Genomic DNA, 25,957 nt, shown 5'->3' on the forward strand with positions numbered 1-25,957 from the left:
TTCATTTTTAAGGGTATCCTACTAATAATTCTCAATCTTGAGAATTTGTATTAATGAATCAATTAAATTGACATATTTGATATAAACTGATAACAGATTGATATGGGACGGCGACCCACATGGTCAGCCAGGAGGGGATATATATGAACTATGGTCATATAATATGGATTAACCCCATCACGAACCCAGTCAGAAAGGAAGTTTATTTATAATGAAGTGCCTGTAACTTTGGAAACACAATGGTACGAATGCAGGCAGTTGTGCAAAGTGACAGGGAGCCTGTACTTAAAAAGATGGGCATAAGTATATATTTGGCCAATAAAATAGCAAGCACTCTAGACAGAGAGGACTTGTTTTGAGAGAGACGATATGTCTAGGTGGTAAAACCTTGCGAATGTGTTTTTAGAAGACCATCCTATTGCAAAACATATGTCTTGAAAGGACACACTGCTCATCCATGCCCATGAAGAGGCCACACTTCTAGTTGAGTGTGCTTTAATACCAATTGGGCAATTTGCACCCTGCGACTCGTAAGCCAGGGTGACCGTATCAACGATCCAGTAAGAAAGTTGGGCATAACTTTTGTCTTCCCCGTCGTCCACTTTATTGAGCAAGCGAGCTGAATAGGGCCGCACCAGGATTTTGTCAGTTCATTATGAACTTCTGGGAAGAGCGGGGCAGATCTGCTGAACGTGGTCGCTTGACGGTGTCCGGACTGCACGAACCATTCATCAAGGCAGGTTTTTCAGGTTTCTCTGAAGATTACTTGAGACTGAGCTCTTCGACCGCCCTTGAAAGGACGCGAAGCATCTCCTTGTCAGTGGTGTGTGCATGCTCCTCGCCCTCGCTGGGGGAAGGGGCAGCAGTGTCATCCACTGACCACTTGCCAGATGCAGCGAGAGACATAACATGTTCATCCCCAGCATCAGAACCGCCGAACGTGATGGCGCGCTCCTACAGAGGGCCGAAGCTCATCATGCACATACTGTATCAGCATAGACGCAGTACATGGAGATTGAGGGGCTCAAGGGGCGTGTGCCGGCACGAGGTCCACCTCAAATTCATCCTGCTCGATCTCGCAGCCCTGCCGTGCCTCATTGTGTGATCCCTCGGGAGTCACAGAAGAGGCGGGTAGGAGGGCCCGTAAGGCTGTACCGTCCCTCAGAACGAGGGCGATTCACAGGCGAAGCGTCTTGAGACTCCTGCCCTCACAGTGAGGGCAGTCTGTCTCTATGAGAGCTGTCTCTGCGTGGGCATGGCCCAGACAGTGAATGCAGCTCTCATGCTTATCTGATGGAGGAATGTGTCCCTTGCACAAGAAAACACTTACGGTACAACATCTTTAAAAAGATACGAACATGGGGGCCTGGGTAGCTCAGTTAGTAAAGACACTGACTACCACCCCTGGAGTTGCGAGTTCGAATCCAGGGCGTGCTAAGTGACTCCAGCCAGGTCTCCTAAGCAACCAAATTGGCCCGGTTGCTAGGGAGGGTAGAGTCACATGGGTTAACCTCCTTGTGGTCACTATAATGTGGTGTAGCTGCTCAGTGGGGCGTGCGGTGAGTTGTGCGTGGATGCCGCGGAGAATAGCATGATGTCTCCACACGCGCTATGTCTCCATGGTAACACGCTCAACAAGCCACATGATAAGATGCGCAGGTTGAATTGAGGCGAATCACTACACCACCACGAGGACTTGGAGCGCATTGGGAATTGGGCATTCCAAATTGGGGAGAAAAAGGGGAGAAAAAAAGATGTGAAAATGTAAGCGGCTCTTTTAGTATTATAAATACAGGTGCTGGTCATATAATTAGAATATCATCAAAAAGTTGATTTATTTCACTAATTCCATTCAAAAAGTGAAACTTGTATATTATATTCATTCATTACACACAGACTGATATATTTCAAATGTTTATTTCTTTTAATTTTGATGATTATAACTGACAACTAAGGAAAATCCCAAGTTCAGTATCTCAGAAAATTAGAATATTACTTAAGACCAATACAAAGAAAGGATTTTTAGAAATCTTGGCCAACTGAAAAGTATGAACATGAAAAGTATGAGCATGTACAGCACTCAATACTTAGTTGGGGCTCCTTTTGCCTGAATTACTGCAGCAATGCGGCGTGGCATGGAGTCGATCAGTCTGTGGCACTGCTCAGGTGTTATGAGAGCCCAGGTTGCTCTGATAGTGGCCTTCAGCTCTTCTGCATTGTTGGGTCTGGCATATCGCATCTTCCTCTTCACAATACCCCATAGATTTTCTATGGGGTTAAGGTCAGGCGAGTTTGCTGGCCAATTAAGAACAGGGATACCATGGTCCTTAAACCAGATACTGGTTGCTTTGGCACTATGTGCAGGTGCCAAGTCCTGTTGGAAAATGAAATCTGCATCTCCATAAAGTTGGTCAGCAGCAGGTAGCATGAAGTGCTCTAAAACTTCCTGGTATACGGCTGCGTTGACCTTGGACCTCAGAAAACACAGTGGACCAACACCAGCAGATGACATGGCACCCCAAACCATCACTGACTGTGGAAACTTTACACTGGACCTCAAGCAACGTGGATTGTGTGCCTCTCCTCTCTTCCTCCAGACTCTGGGACCCTGATTTCCAAAGGAAATGCAAAATTTACTTTCATCAGAGAACATAACTTTGGACTACTCAGCAGCAGTCCAGTCCTTTTTGTCTTTAGCCCAGGCGAGACGCTTCAGACACTGTCTGTTGTTCAAGAGTGGCTTGACACAAGGAATGCGACAGCTGAAACCAATGTCTTGCATACGTCTGTGCGTAGTGGCTCTCCCCCACATTTTTGAATGGGTTTTGTTTCACAATCCTCTCCAGGATGCGGTTATCCCTATTGCTTGTACACTTTTTTCTACCACATCTTTTCCTTCCCTTCGCCTCTCTATTAATGTGCTTGGACACAGAGCTCTGTGAACAGCCAGCCTCTTTTGCAATGACCTTTTGTGTCTTGCCCTCCTTGTGCAACGTGTCAATGGTCGTCTTTTGGACAACTGTCAAGTCAGCAGTCTTCCCCATGATTGTGTAGCGTACAGAACTAGACTGAGAGACCATTTAAAGGCCTTTGCAGGTGTTTTGAGTTAATTAGCTGATTAGAGTGTGGCACCAGGTGTCTTCAATATTGAACCTTTTCACAATATTCTAATTTTCTGAGATACTGAATTTGGGATTTTCCTTAGTTGTCAGTTATAATCATCAAAATTAAAAGAAATAAACATTTGAAATATAACAGTCTGTGTGTAATGAATGAATATAATATACAAGTTTCACTTTTTGAATGGAATTAGTGAAATAAATCAACTTTTTGATGATATTCTAATTATATGACCAGCACCTGTATATGTACACATACATATACATATACACAATAACACAATAGCTTATAAGGATACAAAACTCCTGCTGAAGCGCTGCGGGGAATCAGGAAGCTGAAGCGGCCTGTTCACCAGCGAAGTGTCAAGGAGGAGTAAATGTTCACCGGAACACTGCAGAGGAGTGGAGAATCTTCTCGTTTCCATGAAGATTCCGCCTGCTGACTCGTGTATGTCGACGGCGAAAAAGTAGAGGGCTTCTAGACGAAAGATGAATTGCTGTCTTTAAAGAAGAAAATTCGGAGGAATGGTGTTTGCGCGCCCGCCTTTATAGCGGACAGTTTCACGCCGAAAAGGGCGGGGCTCAAACACCATAGCCAATATTATAATTGCCGTTATTGTAGAGTGGTTTCAACTGGGTTGTGTAGAAGGACACTCCCCATATGTCTCAGCTTAGAAATGCAATGTCAAGTGTACTAAGTCGTAAGGGAACTGTAAATTTCCACCAAAATACCATAGTTACTACATTTTTGCTACTGCTCTAAATCCATGCAAAATAAATATGGGATTTCCTTGGAATAGTGAGAAAAGCTTTAAGAATCTTTCTGGGTTTTTATTTATTTTATTTTTTTTCCTTTAGATAAACTACAGTTTTATAGTAATATAACAATGACTGCAGTAATAATGATATTTAGCGGGTAACTGTAGTTAGTTACCATACTAAATTTTGTTTTTTTTTTTTTTTTAACATAAACTACTAGACAAAGCAGATGTGCTATTGTACAAGCCTTTGAAATGATCCAAGTCAACATACAGAATCATTTATAATTATTTTTATTATTTCCCCAACGGTACATTAGTATATCAATTCCCATGAGCTAATGTAGAAAAATGACATACAAAAGTTGGTGGATGAACAAAGTGTCTTGATCACAGGTGGAGGTAGGACAAAAAGTGTCATGTCATACAATTCACACACAAAAAATGGCACTGGCAAAGATTATAGATAATTAACTTTTTTATGTGAGAACATTATTGTGAAATAATGTTTGGATTAAAGGTTAGGGAATAATACTAAGCATATCTGTATTATATATATGTGTTATATATATATCTGTGTTTATATATATATATATATATAACTGTATCTCCTCAATCTCACATGCATCGAAAGGTCATCTGGAAAAAGAAATAAAAGAAGAATGAAAACCATTTGATGAAACGTCATAGCAGCAGGACAGAGGTATTTATCATCTGACAACTCCATCAATCCACACCTATACACAATAATCAACCTGCGAATACACAACTTGTATTATGGGTTTGTATGTATATATTTGTATGAATTCATCTGAGGTAGCAAATATTTAATTCAGTTTAACTGTTAAGTATTATATATGAAAGAAATTACAGATAGACACATTGATTGTCAGTTTCAGCAAACAATATCAATGAATCATTTTCTTTCCCCACACGTGTGGGAATACCATATCTCTCTCAGAGCAAAGTACACATAGACCTTGTTTGTCTAGACGTTTTATAGAATGTAAAGTATAGGGATAAGACCATTTCCTATTCTTAAGCTGCAAATGATGTGGCAACAAGTATATCGCTTTTAACATTTAAACGTTTTAAAGTTAAAAGATTTTTTTGTGTGTTTCTTGTTAAAATTCGTATAAAATGAGAGAGAAAAATTTTGGTGGTTATTAAAGGAGGTAACATTCACTGGAAATGGCTTAGAAAATATTTTCTGTTATATACAGAATTTGAACTTAAATTCATACCACAGTATATACTGTATATATCCATATTTTTTAACATATTCAACATGCTATATATTGTACATTCATACTGAGCATAGTCTACAGAAAACATAAATTTAAATGACAAAAAGAATGTTAAATATGTATAATTTGACAAGATTATTCACATAACATTTAACCATAAACAATCAATACATTTAAAAAACAATATATGAGTTGTGATGAAATAAGACATTTTTCTTTCGCTATCAGTTGTTACTGCACTCACTGATAAACCAAAATAGTGTTGATTGTATGCTTGCAGGGTTAGTGGTTTGCATAATGTCCACTAAATTTGTTTCAAAACCCCAACGATCCATATTCCCATGTCTCAAAAAAATTTATTCAACCCAATAGTTACTCTTTTTTCAACAAATTCACATAATAGAACCCCTGAACTTACGACGATCCTTAATTTTTCCATAGAACTGCGATAAAAATGACTTGGCATCCGAGACATCATTCCAAAAAAAATTGACCACAGACTTCAAGAATTTCGAAAAATTCAGGTTTTTGCACACAGAATTCAGGTTGCACATTGGAGATTTAATCTGTAGATCACTCTTAAGGCATCAGGGACATAAGTGTGTCACAAGAGGCTGAAGACATGGGACAGTCCACTAAAGCAAGAGGGACAGACTCCCTCATCTGTTGTTTAAGCTCAGAGATGGTACGCTCCAGCCTTTCTCTGGCCTCCCTTTCCTTGCGTAGCTCCTCCTGCAGCTCCTCACGGTCTTCCTCAGCACGATCCAGCCTTTGACGCAGTTCTGATAACTACAAATGCACAGGAGGTCACTGGTCAGCTACAGGGTTGCACTTAAATAACTCAAACCAAAACAGATGGTGACCATCCTAACATCTCTTTGTATACAAATTTATACAGAATATGAGTCGATCATAGGTTTCAATCTGAAAAGTAGTACAAAAGGGTGATAATCCATTGATTTGAAATAAAGTTCCCTCATCAGGACAGATAGATGCTAGCTTCTAATTATTTCGGTGTGTGTGATTGGTTGATACCTGTTTGGAATAGATGGTTTCTTGGTGTTGCTCTGTACCCAGCTCATTGCATCTGCAGCCTTGCTGCCTCAGCTGGTCGAGTCGAGACTTCAGCTTTCTCTGTTCCTGCTGGACCTCGCCCAGCCTCTGAGCATGCTCAGTCTGCACAGCCTCCAGTTCTCCATGCAGGTCATGGCATTCTATGGCTTCACCTGGACACAGAGCCTGCAACTCCTGTTTTCCAGTAACAGGGTGAAAAAGGGGCAAAAAGAGACATCAGATCCTCACTTACAAGCACGTACTGTCAAAAGATGCTTAAAAATACAGACACAACGCTTTGTTCTAAACCTAGTGGCCTGCCATACTGTGTACTGCCTACATAGACGGGGAGCTCACTAGGTTTTGGAACAGGGCTCATGTGTATTGTATTGTAATCTTGGTGGTGTAAAAACCTTTTCAAGCTGTTTCTGTCTGAGTAGCGTCGAGTGAAGTTTCTCATGTTGAGCACTGTACATCTGAAGGAGTTCCATCACCATGCCGTCCTGACTGTGCTCTGCATTAATACCAACAGGCCGCTTACAATCTGGCATATCTACCTTCTGCCATTCATCTGGACTGCCATCCTCAGATTGGCCATTTGTGTGACTTGTTTTTTCCTGCCCTGTATTAAACAGATTCAGAAAGAGATCTTTCATTAAGAAACACATACTGTATGTTCATCTGTGTAATGTCACTGATGGTGGATGCAAACTGACTAACCTGAAAAGGTGGGCGTCTTTGGGTCAGAGTTGTCTACATCCTGTCTCTTGTCGCCCTGAGAGTCTCCATGTTTTTCTGGACCGCCCAGCATCTCTGTTCTTGGAGAACCCATTTCCTTTTCAAGCACACACAAAGGGTGTTGTGCCAAGTTGTTACCTGCCAGCTTGTCTGGCATGTACTGGTACCAACTGTAAAGGAGAAAAAATAATGAAAGTTATTTTTGTGTACTTCTACTAGTTAGCGAATTACAGTATATATATACTGTATAAACATACATATATACTGTGTATATATACTGCATATATATATATATATATATATATATATATATATATATATATATATATATATATATATATATATACATACACACATTTATATTAATATTAATCTTATTTACTTTTGGGATGAACTATGACCCAATTGTATTTTTTTTGAGATTCAATAAATAAATTACTTAAAAAGAGGAATCTGTGCATTAAAAATAATGTGAGTTATTTTTGTGTACTAGTTAAAAAAATTATATAATATATATACATACACACATTTATATTAATGTTATTTATTTTTGGGATGAACTATGACCCAATTGTGTTTTTTGTGAGATGAATTCAGTAAATTACTTAAAAAGAGATAGTTGTGCATAAAAAGAACCTTTGCCACATCAAGTCAACATGATTGGGGTCCTCTTTCAGACTGGCAATCAAATGTGAGTCGAACACAAAAGCAGGCGAAGATACTCCCTTCAAGAGACAGATAAAAAGAACTCGTTAGCCCAGCTTTTCAAACAAAGCGTGATTGATAGACACATTATGTGTTAATGCAGGTTACTCTTTATCGACTTTCCCTCTGAGTTTCTCACTTTGAGAACATAGATTTAATCCCTTCACATGCTAGACAGCATTCTGGGTGTGCAAAGACAAATTTAGCTCTTATGATTCATTCTATTATCAATAGGGTAGGCTAAAATTCAAATGTAGCTAAGACTTTTATATCCATTTTGACACGTTTAATAGACCTGAATGTCTGTGCTGTGTTTCACTTCCTAAAACAGACAGGAACCTGCATTTGAATGCAGCAAATATGGATGCTTCTTCTATCAGCAGTCAGTAACATAAGCTGCTTTAATTTAAATGAGCCATCTGATCTGACCCATAAAGCCTCACCGACCAGCTCGCACAGGACACACGCTGCGTCAGTGGCAGTGTAAACCTATAAAATAAACACACACACCCATATGGTGCTGAGACAAAAATGTCCTTTATGGTCGTAGTGTAACAGTTCACGCATCCTCAAAAGTCCCTCCACTGTGGTTTCGTAGCACGTTCTTGAAATAATTTTTCATTTAAGAGCTTCATTTGATACATGTGAATTTCTTTTATGGAACTGGATCCTTTCTGGAGTTAAGAATGGTTTTGTTTATGTCCCCAAGAAGCAAAACAGGCATTGCAGGTTTATAAACACACACACACACAAATGTTTTCATACATTTACATGTGAAATCATGTGTGAGAACTCCAGACAACTCTGGATGGGGGAGGGGTGTACTGTCTGGGGGCTGTCACGTGGCGCTCAAGGCACGAGGACTCTAATCTACACTGCTATTTACAACATGAACTGGACAGTCGCTCCTAATGCATTACAATAATGACACGATTCATTGGTGACCTCATGAAATAACTGTGCAAATGCACCAGATCTGCCTATGAACTTCATCCATTAGCCTTGACCTTACCTTAAAGGAATATTCCGGGTTCAATACATGTCAACTTAATCGACACCATTTGTGGCATAATGTTGATTACAAAAAAGATAAAAAATCTCTCTCTCTCTCTCTCTCTCTCTCTCAAGAAATTGTCAAATTGGCTATAACTTTACACAGAAAAGGTTGGTAAGCAATTTTATCACACTTAAATCATGTTAACATGCATATTGTTCATGTCTTGTGGCTATACTTTTGAAACAGCGAGTATTTTAACATTTACAGATTGGCCCCATTCACTACCAATGTAAGTGCCTCACTGTAACCCAGACTTTAACTTTTTTTTTCTAAGAAAAAGAGGGATAAGTCTAAATTATTGTCTTGATAATCAACATTATGCCCAAATGCAAGTTTAACTTGCATTGAACCCAGAATATTCCTTTAACTTTGTCGTTAAAGTGCCCATTAAAGGGCGTTTCGGTGTAATTGGCTGCATACATACTCATAAAATTGTGACTTTGCCGAGGAGAAATAGAAATGTATGTATTAATTATATATATATATAATTAAAAGATGAGTCAAGCAGTAGTGTGATAGATGGATAGATGTAGAGACAGACAAACAGACAGACAGACAGACTGATTGATTGATTCTGCAATGTTCACACAGACATACTCCTTTCTGTCCCTAGATCTCACCTCTCTACTATGGGTGGCAGGACATTCAGCATAGTAGCACCCAATGTATGGAATTCACTCCCCCTGACTCTTCGCAGCATCTCTTCTATCTCTGAGTTTAAATCTCAACTTTAAACTTTTTTGTTTTCTCAGTGCTATTTGTCTTAATGTGTTATGTATTCACTCTCAATGACTGTACTATCTGAACTGTGTTTTTGTGACTGTTCTTTGTTTGTGTATTATTGTGTTACTATTGTTAAGCGTCCTTGAGCTCTGGAAAGGCGCTATATAAATTAAATGTATTATTATATTGTATACTGTATATTACATATGAAATGATTCTGTCAAACAGCAAATCTTGTCTGCATCCGAAGAGAGGGCTTTTCCGAGAACAGCGGTTGCTGTGGATGTTGTTGAGTCTCTCACTAAGCATTATATAATGAGATGGGAATTCAGTGAATGCTCTGAACATTCACTGGCTGAGCAGGAGGCTGGAGCCGGGGGTCTGTATTCTGATTGGCTGGGACAGAGGTCTTGCAGGGTGAATGCCGGGACTGCATGGGGGGAGCAATACTCTGCAGGCACATGTAACAGAATGTCCCAGCCACTCTCTTTCACTCTCTCTCTCTTTTTTTGCTCATTCTTTCCTCATCTGTCTCTTTTTTTCTTGTCCCTCCAGCCCACTCCCCCCTGTTTCTCTCCCCTGTTGCCATGGCTCCTGCTGTTTGTGCAGACTCTGTCAGGAGTTTGAGAGTCTAGTGACCTGGTTTGAACCACGTTCAGCCATTTCCTTTGGAGGGAAACATCTGGTGCAGCATGAGAGTTGGATTCAGCTGACCCAACATTAGATTTGCTGTTTACTTTCCACTCAAAACATTTACAAAAATATGAGTACTGAGAGAAATATTGCCTCTCATGCAATGCTCTGACGCTCTCTGCGACAAACGTTTTTAACATGACAAATTGCTTATAGAGTGAAACTGTCTTATTCCAACCCCCCCCCAAAAAAAAAAACATAATAATAATTTTACCTTTTAAAAGAATATTTTGATTAAAGAAAATAAAGTCAACTTTTAAAACCATTAAAAGAATAGTTCACTCATAAATTATAATTCTTAAAATCATATGACTTTCTTTCTTTAGAGGAACACAAACAAAAATATTTTCAAGGATATATGAAAATATCTACACATGCATCGTGCAAGGAAGTGTAATCGAGTTTCTTTCATAAATGCGCCAAGGAGCAGATGTCAAGATTTGTTGTAAAAAAAAAAAAAGAGTTACATTTTGGTCTGTTTTTCACCCAAAACTAATCGTATCACTTCAGAAGACATGGATTAAACCACTTGAGTCATATGGAATACCTTTACGCTGCCTCTATGTCCTTGAAAGTCTTGGACCCTACTGAATTGCATTGATTGGATATCATACAGTACATTCTTGAAAATATCTTTAAGTTTTACAGAAGAAAGAAAGCCATACATGTTTGAGACACCATTAAGGTGATTTTTGGGTAAACTATTCTTTTAAGACAAAATTTTATTACAGTAATACAAAGAAAATGTCAAATTTTCACAATGCAAAAAATTTATGTTTTTTTTTTTCTTATTTTTTCTTTTGATTGGGTGATAAAATGTTTTTGCAAGATTTACGCTGTGAGTACAAGTGAACAAACTCTAAACTGTAAATTATGTAGCAGAGCTGATAAATGCAACTGGAGCAATTAATATTTATATGCAGCTGTACCACAAAATATATTGCTAAAAAATACAGATAATGTAGTGTTAAATCTTAAAATAAGTAGATGATTGCAGCTATGACATTTAAAAATTATTTCTCCACTAATACCTTTAGTTAATTACTGCTTCCTAATAAATATACATAGTTGGAGATGCTTACCTGATGTGGCTGCCTCTTCTCCTGCTGGTATTTTGCCTTCATATCCTCCAGAGTCTTTTGCAGCTTCTCTACATCCGCTGTTCCCAAGTGTCTGTGTGCTAGCTGTAGATAGCAGGCCCACTTGGTTGAGTCAAAGCCCCAGTGGCATGTGCGTTTGTCTGGCTGTCGGTGGGAGTGCATGACAAACCGCTCGGGGCAGAAGAGCTTTCGGCACTGGGAGCAATGGATACAGGGTGCATCCTGGCTGGAGTAAAGCTGGGGCACAAACAGGCCTTGACACTTCCCCAGACATTGGTGTTCCACCCAAAATCCTCCAGATTCCTCAGAATCTTTCTCATCTCCAACACCATAGCATTTGTGTGACTCATGAGAGAGATCCTTACCTGAATGGAGCAATGTGTTGCAAAGGCGCTGGGCATCGGTCAACGTGATGAGGCCACAGGATGGAGTCCCTGGAGGAAGGACGCCCAGCACTTTGAGAACATGCAACTGTGTGGCATCACAACGGGAACAGTACAAATACAACTGGTCACACACTGAGTTGATCTGCTGCAAGGAGAACTCCCGCAGAACTGTGTTTAGCATTTGGGGCAGACAGAGACGCAGTTCACCTCCCACAGAGAAACAAGAGATGGATTCGCCCTCCAGACTGCAGAGGCCAAGATCTGTGGAGCTGTCAGGAGGAACTAGTAGGGGCCCCCCCACCACACCTCCCTGGGCCAGAGGGGGCGCCAGCTTATGCTGACCATGATGATCAGAGTATGCAGCTGGGCCGCCAAGAGAACACTGGCTGCTCAGAGAGAACTGCGCTAGGGTGTGTTTCAAACCAGGGCTGAGATCCGGATTGGACTCCATCGTGTTCGTTGCCTTGGACACCTGATACCCACAAGCAACGCTGGAGCCAAGAGAGGTTTCTGGGATTTTTTTGCAGGACAGATTGAGAGCAGCCATCACACGTTTCTTTATGGGTGTGCCGTCTACGCCATTGCGTCTCATCAACCTCTTTATTGGGACTTTAAGAAGTGCCTGGTCCTTGGGGAGGACTTGGTGGACATTCTCAGTGGTTGCCATAATGCTGTTTATGGATATCGGTAAGTGGTCTTCAGATGCACAGAGGAAGTTTTCAAGAATGCAGGGCTCTTATAAGTGGATCATGGTGAAAGACTATCAATGACACTTCCCAGATGACTGTGAAAAGTCAGAACAAGTGCAATAGCTTGATGAAATATAAAAAGCCTTATTGTAAGTGACATGTAAAAAGAAGGATTTCACATCACTTATGTTTTTATTTGAAAAAAATCTCATAAATTTAGCAGTCATCCTGATGAAACCTAAAGCAATTAAATAGTTCATCATTGCTTGAACTTTATAATAGCGAAGTTGTGATGTTTTACTTACAACAAAGATAAAAGCATATTGATGACTAACGTGCTCTTAGGTTGCCTTGGATAAGTAGGATAAAAGAGGTATCAATATACAATTTAAAACATGAAAATTTAAATAAACATGTTTAAAAGATGTGCATTGTTTCTTTGACTGCTGTGATCAGTAGATTTAGCATTGCATGAAGGCTTGAGTGGTTTGAGTTCAAGGAATATTCTGGGTTCAATGCAAGTTAAGCTCAGTCAACAGCATTTGTGGCATAATGTAGATTCCCATGAAAATAATTTAGACTTCTCACTCCTTTTCTTTAAATAAAGCTAAATCTGGGTTCCAGTGAGGCACTTACAATGGAAGTGAATGTGGCCAATCTGTAAATGTTAAAATACTCACTGTTTAAAAAGTATAGCCACAAGACATGAACAATATGCATTTTAGTGTGGTAAAATGCTTGCTACCCTTTTCTGTGTAAATTTATATTTAATTTTACAACTTTGTTGCCATGATGATGTGACTACTCTTAAAAACAATTATTTAAACAACGTTACAACTCAATAATGGACAAGTTTTGAAAGAATAGTTACTGTAAATGTTTTATAAAATTGTAAGCTTCACATTTCTGCCTTAAACCCTCCAAAAATTGGCCGCATTTACTTGCCTCACTGTAACATTGATTTTTGCTTTTTTTGTGTGCTTTTTTTTTAAAGGAGTCAAAATTATTTTTTGTGGTAATCAACATTATGCCACAGATGCTGTTGAGCGATCTTAACTCGTATTTAACCCCAAATATTCCTTTAATTCCATTATAAACAGAGAATGAATCAGATCATTTTAAATTGTAAAGTCTACTTCATAATTTTATGTTGTCAAAAAATGGGTTTGTATTGGAACCACAGTATCAGTAGCACTCACTGTAATTCTAACTACATAGAAGATACTATTTATACACCAACATGAAAACGGCTTATTTTTTGCTGTCACTCTTAAGACTTCAACATAAAATTAGAAAACCCTGCTGAAAAAAAAAACAGCCCAATTTAGCTAGTTTTGGGTGCGCCACGGGGGTAAGCAATCGAACTTGAACCCATGCAAACATATCTGATAGGAGATGACGGCGGTCTGTGAGTTGGCATAATGTCGCGGATCCTAGTGTACTGGAACTATGGCTTTAGCTGTTTGTTTGTTTGTTGTTGATGTTGTTGTTTTTCAGCAGGGAATCTAAAAGCCTTTGACATCCTAATTCTTTCCAATTATTTGTATTTAATAACGAATAGTTTTAAAGGAATAGTTCACCTAAAAATTTTAATTCTCTCACCATTTACTCACCCTCAGGCCATACCAGATGTGTATGACTTTCTTCTGCAGAACACAAATTCAGATTTTTTTAGAAGAATATTTCAGCTCTGTAGGTCCATACAATGCAAGTGAATGGTGGCCAGACATTTGAAGCATAACAGTAATCCATATGACTCCAGTGGTTTAATCCATGTCATCAGAAGCGATATAAGTGTGGGTGAGAAACAGATCAATATTTATGTATTACAATAAATCTCCACTTTCATTTCCACATTTATCTTTTTTTTTTTTTTGGCGATTCGCATTTTTCGTGCATATCACCTACTAGTTGGTGCTGGTCAAAGGTGGAGATTTATAGTAAAAAGGACTTAAATATATCTGTTTCTCACCCCCACCTATCACATCGCTTCTGAAGACATCGATTTAACCACTGGAGTTATATAGATTACTTCTATGCTGCCTTTATGTGCTTTTTAGAGCTTCAAAGCTCTGGCTACCATTCACTTGCATTGTATGGACCAAAAGAGCTGAGATATTCTTCTAAAAATCTTTATTTGTGTTCTGCAGAAGTCATACACATCTGGGATGGCATAAGGGTGAGTAAATAATGTGAGAATTTTCACGGGTGAACTATTCCTATAAAGATGCACTCAGTAATTTTTTTAAGTATGTCAAAGTGACTTACATTGCCTTACAGTGACACCTAGTGGCCTGGATGCTGCATCATTCAAACTCAGTAATTTTCAGTTCCCAATGCCATTGTCGAAATTCACTATGCACAGTGAGCTGGGATACATTTACGGTTGAAGTCAGAAGTTTACATACACTTAGGTTGAAGTCATTAAAACTCATTTTTTAACCACTCTACTGATTTCATATTAGCAAACTATAGTTTTGGCAAGTCGTTTAGGACATCTACTTTGTGCATGACTCGAGTAAATTGTTTACAGACAGACTGTTTACTTTTAATTGACTCTATCACAATTTCAGTGGGTCAGATGTTTACATACACTAAGTTAACTGTGCCTTTAAGCAGCTTGGAAAATTCCTTTACACAAAAATTCCTTTACACAATTAGCTTCTGATAGGCTAACTGGAGTCAATTGGTGGTGTACCTGTGGATGTATTTTAAAGTCTACCTTCAAACTCAGCGCCTCTTTGCTTGACATCATGGCAAAATCCAAATAAATCAGCTAAGACCTCAGAAAAAAAAAAAGTGGACCTCCACTAGTCTGGTTCATCCTTTGGAGCAATTTCCAAATGCCAGAAGGTACCATGTTCATCTGTACAAACAATAGTACACAACTATAAACACCATGGGGCCACGCAGCCATCATACCGCTCAGGAAGGAGACGCATTCTGTCTCCTAAAGATGAACATAGTTTGGTGTGAAAAGTGCAAATCAGTCCCAGAACAACAGCAAAGGACCTTGTGAAGATGCTGGAGGAAACAGGTAGACAATTACCTATATCCACAGTAAAACGAGTCATATTTCGACATAACCTGAAAGGCTGCTCAGCAAGGAAGAAATCACTGCTACAAAATCTCCATAAAAATGCACATGGGGACAAATATCTTTTTGGAGAAATGTCCTCTGGTCTGATGAAACAAAAATTGAACTGTTTGGCCATAATGACCATCGTTATGTTTGGAGGAAAAAGGGTGAGGCTTGCAAGCCGAAGAACACCAATCCAACCGTGAATCATGGGGGTGGCAGCTTCATGTTGTGGGGGGTTGTGGCAAAATTGCTTAAGGACAACAAAGTCAAGGTATTGGAGTGGGAATCACAAAGCTCTGACCTCAATCCGAAAGAAAATTAGTGGGCAGAACTGAAAAAGCGTGTGCGAGCAAGGAGGCCTACAAACCTGACACAGTTACACCAGTTCTGTCTGGAGGAATGGGCCAAAATTCCAGCAACTTATTGTGAGAAGCTTGTGGAAGGCTACCCAAAACGTTTGACCCAAGTTAAACAATTTAAAGGCAATGCTACCAATACTAACAAAGTGTATGTAAACTTCTGATCCACTGGGAATGTGATGAAAGAAATAAAAGCTGAAAGAAATAATTATCTCTACTATTATTGTGACATTTGTGATCAGTGATTGTGTCAGTTAGTGAACCTAACTGACCTAAGACAGGGAATGTTTTCTACAATTAAAATTCAGGAATTGTGAAAAACTGAGTTTAAATGTATTTGACTAAGGTGTATGTAAACTTCTGACTTCAACTGTAATCCATGAATGAAAGTGTTCAATAACAAGGCAGTTACTGAGATTAAGCAAGTAGTATCCAGCTGGTCATGTGATCCTAACATGGCTGCCCCCATGAGGTGCCCCTGCCCCATGTAGAATAAAACAGCTTTTATAAGGTTACTGATATGACTGAGCTCTTCATCTCACATGAATGGTCATGATTTCATACATATGTTTCAATATCTTGAGAAGTAAAACTTTATAAATGAGGGAAAACATTACTGAGTGCACCTTTAAAATGAATTTAATATGAAAACCTCTTTGTTTCTAGGAAGGTTAACGATATTAGTTTCGTCAACGACAGAGTAATATTGTTACAAATGAATCATCTCTGTAATTTACTGTGGCTGTATGTGATGGACTTTCCACCCCACTCCAACATGTCTGATTACTCACAGCCAGATGCCCCGCCCCTCCCCCCTCCCACAGGTTTTCCTCACGGTCAGAGCTCCGCCCCTCCCCCCTCTGCCTTGGTAATGACATTCACTCCTGACAGAGACCTCTGCGGGACTACCCCCCCAATATGGTCCCACATTTCACAACAAACTGTGAACGCAACCCCTCGTGAAGATCTAACTGCGTGAGGATCCTCCTTACTTTAATTCAGTGGTAATAAAAATATTTGGGTTCTGCCCAGTGAAGTACGGCCAACGCAATGATACACGAAAGAAACAACCGCAGCTGATTACTGTGAATTCTCAAAAGGCATATACGGCTTGTGGACAGTGTCTAAAAGCAATCTTTGAATATGTCATATGTAAAACACAACTGAAGCAGTCAAAGAGACGAAAACCATCCGGTGCGACAATACACTAAAGGTGGCATGTAATTTAATGGCACGAGATATCATAACAAGACAATCAGAAACTGCCAGAACAGAAGAATGATTATCCCGAATATTAAATGAACAAAATGAAAATACGTGCTTCCGTTGTATAGAATTTGAAGCGAGAGAAGAAGAAAAAAACAAGTATATTCAAGCTTACCTTTAAATCTAAGGTGTCAATTTCTCGATTCTTTGATGAGAAGAGAAGAAGAGCGCGTGAATTACTTATATTCTAAATCACGGGATTCCGACTCAAGAGTTCACAGCCGACCGAGCGCCCGTAGCCCCGACACTGATAACAGCCGTGCGGACTTCATGCTGATAGACTCGCAACGTCAATCCACAACCCAACAACCTACGTCACCCGACGGGATGCCTGTTTAGTAAAGCCACGGCTAGACGGCGTGATTAAGAGCGGAGGAAGTCTGTCTCGCGATCTGGGGGTGTCACCCGCATTCCAATAAGTCCCGCCCTTGACCTGATCTCCCTTTGTTATGATTGGTGCGGCAAGATGAGCGACTTCTTAACTGTCCAATAGCTGATTGCCTCTAGGTGCTGCCTACCAATCATAGCCATAGCAACGGTTGCAAGAGAGGCAAGTCTGTCTATTACAATCTAAAGTTTTCATCTGGTAAACACGGAGAAGGTGTGTGCAAACATTTATAAGAGCTTGAACTCTAGCAGGTTGTTACCTGGGATTGTTTGTTTCTTAATAGCCACAGTCTGAGTATTAATATTAAATACAGCAAATAAGAAATTATTTAAAATGTAGCTATTAAGTATTACAAGCTAGTCATACCAAAATGTTTTTTTTTTTTTTTTTTTTTACTAATTACTAATAATTTATATATGACTAATTATTAATCAAATTAACGCTCAGGGCAAGTAATAATTGCATAGTTTTTTATGAATGCTATTTTAATCTCTAATATTAGTACCATCATTCTACATCATACTTTGTCCTTAAAATCACTGCTAGGATTATTTACAACTCTGGAAAAAACATCTATTTTATATTTTTGATACAAGGTGGTGTGAATGGACAGCATCTTCAAGTCCCTATCCACCCACATTTCGCCTCAGTATATTGTATTTTGAGCATGTGGACTATTGTTTTAGTGTGTCTAAACAAATTTCTGTTTAGATGTTGTGTAATGATACCTTCAGAAATCCATTTGCATTTTCTTTCTCTCTGTCATGGGTCATGTGGATATTAGCATAATGCAAATAGATCCAATTTGACTTTTATTTGTGGCGAGGTTTGCATTTCTATACCTTAGCCTCTAACATTGGCTATTCACACCCTGATATGTACCTAGATGACTCAGTCAAGTGGAGAAATACCTTAATGGGTAGATGGACTTTGTATCCTAGGTTATGTGGGTTTGGGATATAATATATCATAAAATCATGCATAGTAGCCAATGCAGAAGTATTGTTATTTCAGAACAGTTTGGCCTATCTTTTAAGTGTCACCACCACTAAACATTTCTGTAACACTAGAAGCAGGCCATCACATGTTAGACTTTCCAGGGAAGCTATTTTGTGTTGTATTCTTAAGAAGTCTATTTAATGTCCTTTTAGGCCCCTTGCTGTTATTACACTTCCAGAAAACCATAGACTCTCAGAAACTACTAAGAGAGGTTCTTTTTTCTTTTTCTTTAAAAGATGAATCTCATCTCTCTCTGCTATTTTCAGAGTGAATCAGAAGGTCGCAAAAGGTTTCTGAAAATCAATAGGTGAGGCTGCAAACCTGGAGGCAAAACTAGTGTTCAACGGTGTGAGTATATGATTGCACTATTGTCAAAAGTTATCCATGTGAAACATTTTTAAAAATATTTGTCAGAACCTTAAAACAATCCTGTTCTGGTTTCTATGTTATGCAAGTACAGCGTGCTGAAAAAACAAATAATAAAATGTGTTTAAAAAAACAATATAGCTGAACTGTGCTGACATATTAAGAGTTTAGATGGGAAATTAATGTTGTGCAGCAATAGATGATGCAATTGATAACTAAGGAGAGAGAAACTCAGAGTCTGATTTATTTACAACACAACAGGGAAGAGTGGAGCTAACCCATAATACCTAATTTATTAGTTTTCTTGGCCTCACTCTATCATCTACTTCTCATTATGTAGTCACTTTCCCCTTGCCAAGGCAACAAGACCCCTGTTCATATTTTTGGAACCTTCAAAGCAGACAGCTTCCAGAATATACACAAAGGACAAAACAAAGAGAGAAAAATCCTTGTTGCTAAGAAACAGGAAAAACATGACACCAGGAGGACCGCTTGCATGAAATAATAGACCAAATTAAATCATATTACTACACAGTGCATTGCAATTGTAATAACACAATTTGTTTTAGCACTGAAGACAGAGACATTAAATGTAGATAAATGTTACACTGTTTTCAGAACATTTGGAAAGATTTTAGTAGTTTGAATGCACTGAATATAACAGTCACACTGTCATTTGAATTTCTTACATTCTGTAAATGATGTGTGCGTTTGTAATAACAAGCTAATTACAGTATTAGTCAGTTGCTGAATTACTTGTGGGAAATCCATGAACTAATTAGCCTTCCACATTTTAATCACATCAAATCACACAATCACACTACCCAGAAAAGAGAACAAAGTTTTACATCAGGTGCATTTCTCAATGACTTGTTGAATATAAGATAGTGTATAACATTTCCGTACATTTAGAACATATGGTCGCATTAGGAACTCAACTGTGATTAGCTGCACTTTTTATGTAAAGTTAACTATGTAGAATGATCATCTGTTGTCTGCACTCCTTTGTCCTTGCACAGCTGGAGCAGTTTCTAAAATAAAATTTTTAACCTGAAAGGGAAAAAGACGTTCATTATATCATCATGCTAATTCTGTATGGAGAAGTTTGGCCTCACATTGCCATTCTGGTCTTACTTGCTTTTGTCTTCTCCTGATTTGCATTTCTTGTTGTTGTTTTGCTCTGACCTCCTCCAGAGTTAAGCATCCACCTGGAGATGAAGGATGATTTTATTTAGCTCAGAATTTCAATTATTATTTTTGTAGCATTCTGTATTTTACTAACAGAGGGAAACAGATTTGAAATGTGGTAACTTATGGGTCGTTGTGTGTAGTACTTGTCTTTGTTAAACTCAATCAGAGTAAACACACTGATTGATTATGGATTTATGCAAACCAATCAGGATGTCATAAAGTGACTTTATCTCCGCCTAGTGGTCATAACAGCACACATATCCTGGGATAGGAATAATTTCGGATAGACTCATCAGTCAGCTTCTTGACTTTGTTTTCTGTTATTGTGGGTTGAATGACTCACCCACAGTACTAGGAGATATGGAAATGTAACCCATAGCCCGACTCAGGCGCAGGTCCTCCAGAGCAGCCAGTTCTGCCTCTGCCTCTGTCAAAGGTTTGAGTCAAATAGTGCTTATTGACAACTTGAATTTCTATGATTGCCTTTCAAACTTAAAAGAATTATTAATCTATATTGAGACGAGAAGAGAGAGTGAGAAAAAAAGCATTGAATATAAAGTATAAACGCAATTTTCAGAAAACAGATGCTTCAGCCACAGACACAAGCTACCTACTTTGCTGAATATCTTGTCTTTTCTTTGGGTTTGGTGCGAAGACAGTAAATGCCTTTTGACTGCCACAAAAAGATCGGAAAGTGTCAGGAGTCAAAATAATTATTTGAGTGAACAAAACAAGCTGTAAAGATTTACGATTGTAGCTAACTACACAGTTTATTGTTGATTCTTGGATTAAGAGTCACCATATGTTCAGAGGCCACTGGCCACTCTAACAGTCCTACCTGTGAATTTCATAAAGGACATGAGAATATGTTTTTGGCTTTGGTTGTTCTTTCGGCGCACTTGTTGCAGGTTTTAACTTAGCTGACGTCCCAGACCTTTTTGGCTTCATTGCTGTATTGCTTTTCCTCTCCGTTGCTTTTGGTTTGCTTTCGGTGCCATAGGTGCATCTCGCGCAACTTGATGCCCTCTGTTTTCGGGGATTAACATCTCTGGTTCGCCTTGCCGATGTTGCTTCAGTTATACTTGCTTTCTTGCTCGGATTTTTAGGTTGCGTTTCAACGAGTTTCGGCTTTATAACTCTCGTGTCTGGCATTTTTTTTTTTTTTGCAGTGATAGATTTCCACTGAGGAATTCAAACCCTCGCTGGTCTCTGACCGATCTTCAAACGTATTTATGTCTTGATTGGGCTGATTTTTAGCAGGAAGAAATATCAGAATGCTTCATTTAAGATAACTAGCGTCTCAAATAAGAGACAATCGAAAAGCCGGTGTAGCTGGTCAAATTTGATCCGATTAGTGCGCACACGCAAGGCACACTGGCCAATGAAACCTCAGGTTAGCTAACTCAATGTCGAAAACCAATAATAATAATAATAATATATTATTATTATATGACTATAGCCTAATAATAATCATCAATAACAATTTGTCAAACAAGATCACAGCATTATCTGAGCTAGGTTGAGTAGGCTAATTCCCTCGAAAATATGTGTAGACCTATTATGAACGGAGAAGAATTCTCAATTATAGCTTAATTTATTCATCTGCTTTCTTTAGGAGGTTAGAAATTAGGATAAAAAAAAGCACGGTTACTGTTAAAATATCGAGACACTACAGTGTCCATACATTAATAATTAATTGTAGCTTAATTAATAACACCACACCCAACTAAATATGGGAATATGGGACACTTTTGGAAATGTTACTTTTCCTGGCACTTTTAATTATGATCCAGATGCCACATGACTTGACATTATATCTTTATAGAAACTTAGGATGTCTCTTTGGTCAGATGTTTTCAAGCAATACTGTTAAAGTGGGACATTTGGATCGCTGGGGCGATTCCAAGACTTTTAAAATGGGGTGGCACAGGGGGGAAATCAGAAAGTTCTATCAGAAATAAATACTGGCTTAGAAAACATTGGGCACGATTTCCAGGCTCTTGTGCAGTGCACTTTTGTATTGAATAACTGTTTTGCATGGATAGGACAACAATTCTGTTCTACTAAATAAAAAACATCACAGGCATTTATTATTCATTTAACATGTTTTATTCTCAACACAAACACTGCACTGTGTGTGTTTTCTGCACTCCATGTTCTGAGCTTGAAATCTGTGTCTGTTCATGTGGGTTAACTGGACGGTGCTCTCTGTCACTGTCACCTTTGGAATCTGAACCATTCTGTTGCGAAGCCTGCTCAGAGACAGATACTGGTCCTCTTCTCTCTCAAAGGTTTGGTGGGAGCCTTCATCACTGGGTATGTCTAAAACATAAATTAATTACCATGGTTAATATGTTCTATGGAAGTGGTATCTTCTGAACTGGTTGTGAATGTGAAAAGGAAGAAAACACATAACATGCTCATGTTCTGACTTTCAGCTGTTGCAGCAGATAGGCTGCTGGTGTAGCCCTCACTGGCCCTCTCAGGCTGGCTCTGAGCTGTTCTGACAGGTCCATGACTGCTAGTTTGTTGACTCTGACCTGCACTGTATCTCTCTTCCTCTGACATGGTTTCTTCTTAAAGAAACCTTGGATATCCTGATGCTGTGTCTGACTCTGTCCCCTTTTCATTCATTATTTTTTTCCACTAAATTCTGTCTAAAAAATAAATACAAACCATTAAGTCACTAACTTAGCCATTAATATTACACAAAGCTACATTTGATAGCTATGGTCTGGTCTGATTAAAGGCAGAATCATTCAATTGTGAAGGCGTTTTTGAATATGCAAATAGAGCGAATACCTTGTATGACTCCACCACACCCCAAAATAACGTTAATTTAAAACAGGCATTCACCATTCTACAGCTTAAAATTCCCAATGTCATTGGATCAGATCAGCAAGTTAACATTCGCAAACCCCACATTTCAGTGTTTACCACTTTAGTGTAGCCTATTTGGGAAAAGTGATTGTGCCTTTAATCTTTAAAACAACAGGAAGAACCGATAAAGTAATAGTTGTCTATTTTCTGTTTATGTGGTGTTCTGTGCACTGTTGCTGAATAACACGGGGAAGTCATAGCTATTCAATAGTCTGCCGAAGTTACGTTAGCTTAGCTAAGCTAGCTAACTAACTAACTAACTACGTAGCTAAGCTATGTTAAATTATAGAACTCCTGGGAGCTTTTGAAGCCACTACACACACGAGGTTGTCTTACCTAGGGCAATGAATCGAAGATTCAGTAGCCTTCTGCTGTAGGTAGGTTACATCACTCACTACTTTTGCTGTTATCTGGAATTCAACTATGCATATTATTGCAGCACAGAACGACAACACCCCAGTTCACATATTTCAAAATATACAATTGAGTGTGTACATACCATGAACAGAGACGTGGTCTATGGTCGAGTCGTCTCTCCTCCTGTTTGAAAAGCATGGTGCTGTGATTCCGCATCGCAAATCAAGCAGTGATTGACAGCGCACTTATCCAATGGTATTGAACATTGTCAAATTAAAGGCAACGATTGGCAGCGAATCAGGCAGTGATTGACAGCGCTCTGATCCAATGGTTTTGGGCATTGTCAGATTGACAGTACTCTAGCCTAATGGTGTCGGGGGGCACCAGGGGGTGCCACCCCTTTAGACACAGCCCTGTTGGATTGTTAAAGAAGAAGAAAAAAAATGCTGCACACCTTGCCAGTACCGAGTAGCGGCACTGGGTTATATCTCATTGGCTGTTGTGCTCTCACTCTGTTGTATGTGTGTGTGCGTGACACACTCGCTATCTCTGTTCTCAGTAAACTTGCCACCTACTACATGCTCGTGTCTTGGCTCCTTATTACCTTTACTGGCTTGGTGGCAGTGGTCGGTCGACACTCAAGCCCAGTTATACAACTTAGTTGTATAATACGATCCTCGCGACAGTTCCCGCTGGAGCCGACAATAGCACAGACTAGTGCTGTGACAGCACATAGCATCAGACGGATATAGCAATGGCGGCTACTCACCATGCACCGAAACAGTGGTGCCTCTCTCAAATGGAGGGTATCAATAGTTTTGAAAACTGGAAGAAAAACTTTTTGTACACATTGTCATTAGACAGGGGCACACTGGCGTTAGGGAGAATCTGGACTTTTCCCGGTGGGCTGCCGCGAAATGGGGCCGAGCTGAGCCGAACAGGTGGCATTATGCCGAAAGGGCCGTGACTGGTTGAAGAGGGCCGCAAAATGGTGCTGCGATATGCAGAAAAGGACTACAACAACCACCATATATTGCTGAGGGTGTAACTTGGCTGAAAAAAATGAGAGCTCAGCCCACGAGAGGATTTTGCGATGATGACACTGTGCCTGAGGCCAGACGTCTTTGTGCTATGCAGAAGGTAAACTCCCTGGACCTGATGCTGGGACAAATTGCAAACTATTGTCCAATCATTTCAAGAAATACATTAGTCAAAAATTATTTTTGGAATGTATATGGCAGGCCATAGTTCCAAAGGCACTCAGCAGGGCCATAGCTAGTTAGGTGAAAGGTGGTAAAGTTTCTATGGGCCCAAAGGTCCAGGGGGCCCCACAACAAATTCTAAACTGTATTTTTTTTATAGGAAAGGGGCCCAGATTACCTTGCTACTCCCCTGGCACTCAGTTCATTGACTTTTCTGACATTTATATGGAGGGTGATGAGTGACAAGAAGACTTATACCAACGTCTAATGGCTTTGTTGAGGATTCGTTATTATGTACCAACAGCCTCAGCCGTCATGGTGAAGTGATGACAGAGGATGAGGATCTTTCTCCCACATTAGAGAATATGGTTGTTCTCACATGGTTAAAACTGATTCACCCTGGCTTGCCCAGGCTGGTTAAACAACGTTATGGCACAGAGCTGCGGCTTCGCACTCTAGCCTCCATCAAGCCTGAAATATCATAGAGCTCCCTTTTAGATGAGATCCACTTGTCTGACAATGCAAACATCCTTTGTACAGCTATGAGTACGGAGCCCCATCAGTCCTCTCGGGGTGGTAAGAATAGTTTCAGTGCTACTCGTGGAAAACCCAGTCACATCAAATTCTGTTCTCTGTGCAAGCAGGCTGGCCATTCAGATGTAAGCCATTTTCTGAGTGAGTGTAGTTATCTCCCAGACAGTGATCGCTGTTACATTTGAAAGGCTAGACAAATAGTGGATTTATTGGAAAGAGAGTCAGATGGAGATGATGGGCAGGATGATCAATGCCCGTGCGACAATACCACCGAAGCAGCTCCCCAGGGTGCCGTAGCATACAGGGATCAGAAACGTCAGTTCCCATCTTTTGATGTTTTTTATGGGCATCATGTTGTACACATCGCTATTGACAGTGGGGCGACAGATAATATGATCCGACACATCATTGTGAAGCGTCTTGGATCCCGGATTGTTTCTAGTGCTCAGTCGGTCCACCAGGCTGATGGCTCCTCTCCGCTTCAAGTGGTTGGTGAAACTCGGATCTCCTTCACTCGGGGCGATAAGGTGTTCAGCTTTGAGGGTCTTGTCATGGAGGACCTTGATGTTGACGTACTTGCTGGCACGCCCTTTATGGAAGCTAATGATGTCACTGTTCGTCCCACCAGGCATGAGGTGATCCTCGGAGATGGCACAACGTACAAGTATGGCAGCTCAACTGCTGTGATGCCCTGCACAGCTGCACAACGTGCCTGTGTGCTTCATGCTCCAACTCCCTCAAAAGTAATCTGGCCTGGGGGGTTCCTTGAAGTGCAACTCTCTGATAACATGCTGCCTGATGCAGATTATGCCATTGAGCCTCAATCTGAATTGTCAAGTATGCAGAATTTTAAGTGGAGTGGTGGTGGCGTAGTGGACTAAAGCACTGAACTGGTAAGCAAAAGGTTGTTGGTTCAATCCCCACAACCACCACCATTGTGTCCTTGAGCAAGGCACTTATCTCCAAGTTGCTCCAGGGGGATTGTCCCTGTAATAAGGTCACTGTAAGTTGCTTTGGATAAAAGTGTCTGCCAAATGCATAAATGTAAAATGTAAATGTTAAGTC

At 39.7% G+C, this 25,957-nt stretch overlaps 2 protein-coding genes and 1 long non-coding RNA gene across 3 annotated transcripts; all 3 read right to left on the bottom strand.

Annotated features, from left to right (window-relative positions):
• Positions 1-4,155: 4,155 nt before the first annotated feature.
• Positions 4,156-17,344, bottom strand: LOC127434494 (ski-like protein). The gene is made up of 7 exons (XM_051687320.1): positions 17,091-17,344; positions 11,176-12,363; positions 7,552-7,640; positions 6,898-7,085; positions 6,591-6,799; positions 6,160-6,372; positions 4,156-5,913 (listed from the first exon to the last, which is right to left on the bottom strand). Exons 2-7 carry the CDS (start codon positions 12,244-12,246, stop codon positions 5,704-5,706), a joined length of 1,980 nt encoding a protein of 659 aa, XP_051543280.1. The 5' UTR covers positions 12,247-12,363; positions 17,091-17,344; the 3' UTR covers positions 4,156-5,703.
• A 1,629-nt stretch (positions 17,345-18,973) lies between these two features.
• Positions 18,974-21,205, bottom strand: zgc:194621 (uncharacterized protein LOC795037 homolog). Its single transcript, XM_051687331.1, has 5 exons — positions 20,758-21,205; positions 20,534-20,592; positions 20,263-20,346; positions 19,863-19,936; positions 18,974-19,778 (listed from the first exon to the last, which is right to left on the bottom strand). The coding sequence occupies exons 1-5, from the start codon at positions 21,069-21,071 to the stop codon at positions 19,713-19,715; spliced, it is 597 nt and encodes a 198-aa protein (XP_051543291.1). The 5' UTR covers positions 21,072-21,205; the 3' UTR covers positions 18,974-19,712.
• Positions 21,206-22,094: 889 nt separating this feature from the next.
• On the bottom strand, positions 22,095-23,415 carry LOC127434511 (uncharacterized). The gene is made up of 3 exons (XR_007896059.1): positions 23,299-23,415; positions 23,136-23,209; positions 22,095-22,241 (listed from the first exon to the last, which is right to left on the bottom strand). It is a non-coding gene; the product is annotated as an uncharacterized LOC127434511 (long non-coding RNA).
• Positions 23,416-25,957: the final 2,542 nt, after the last annotated feature.

This window comes from Myxocyprinus asiaticus, chromosome 44, assembly GCF_019703515.2.
Source record: "Myxocyprinus asiaticus isolate MX2 ecotype Aquarium Trade chromosome 44, UBuf_Myxa_2, whole genome shotgun sequence".
In the NCBI taxonomy this organism is placed as follows: Eukaryota; Metazoa; Chordata; class Actinopteri; order Cypriniformes; family Catostomidae; genus Myxocyprinus; species Myxocyprinus asiaticus.

What these genes read in the sequence shown, in the direction of transcription:
- LOC127434494 (XM_051687320.1), bottom strand. Translation starts at nt 12,246, where the DNA reads ATGGCAACCACTGAGAATGTCCACCAAGTCCTCCCCAAGGACCAGGCA. An exon ending in AAAGACGCCCACCTTTTCAG is followed by an intron (nt 6,800 to 6,897) that starts GTTAGTCAGTTT and finishes TGTTTAATACAG; the next exon opens with GGCAGGAAAAAACAAGTCAC. An exon ending in AAACCATCTATTCCAAACAG is followed by an intron (nt 5,914 to 6,159) that starts GTATCAACCAAT and finishes GTGCATTTGTAG; the next exon opens with TTATCAGAACTGCGTCAAAG.
- zgc:194621 (XM_051687331.1), bottom strand. Translation starts at nt 21,071, where the DNA reads ATGCCAGACACGAGAGTTATAAAGCCGAAACTCGTTGAAACGCAACCT. An exon ending in GTCCTTTATGAAATTCACAG is followed by an intron (nt 20,593 to 20,757) that starts GTAGGACTGTTA and finishes TTTTTGTGGCAG; the next exon opens with TCAAAAGGCATTTACTGTCT. An exon ending in TCAGGAGAAGACAAAAGCAA is followed by an intron (nt 19,779 to 19,862) that starts GTAAGACCAGAA and finishes TTTCCCTTTCAG; the next exon opens with GTTAAAAATTTTATTTTAGA.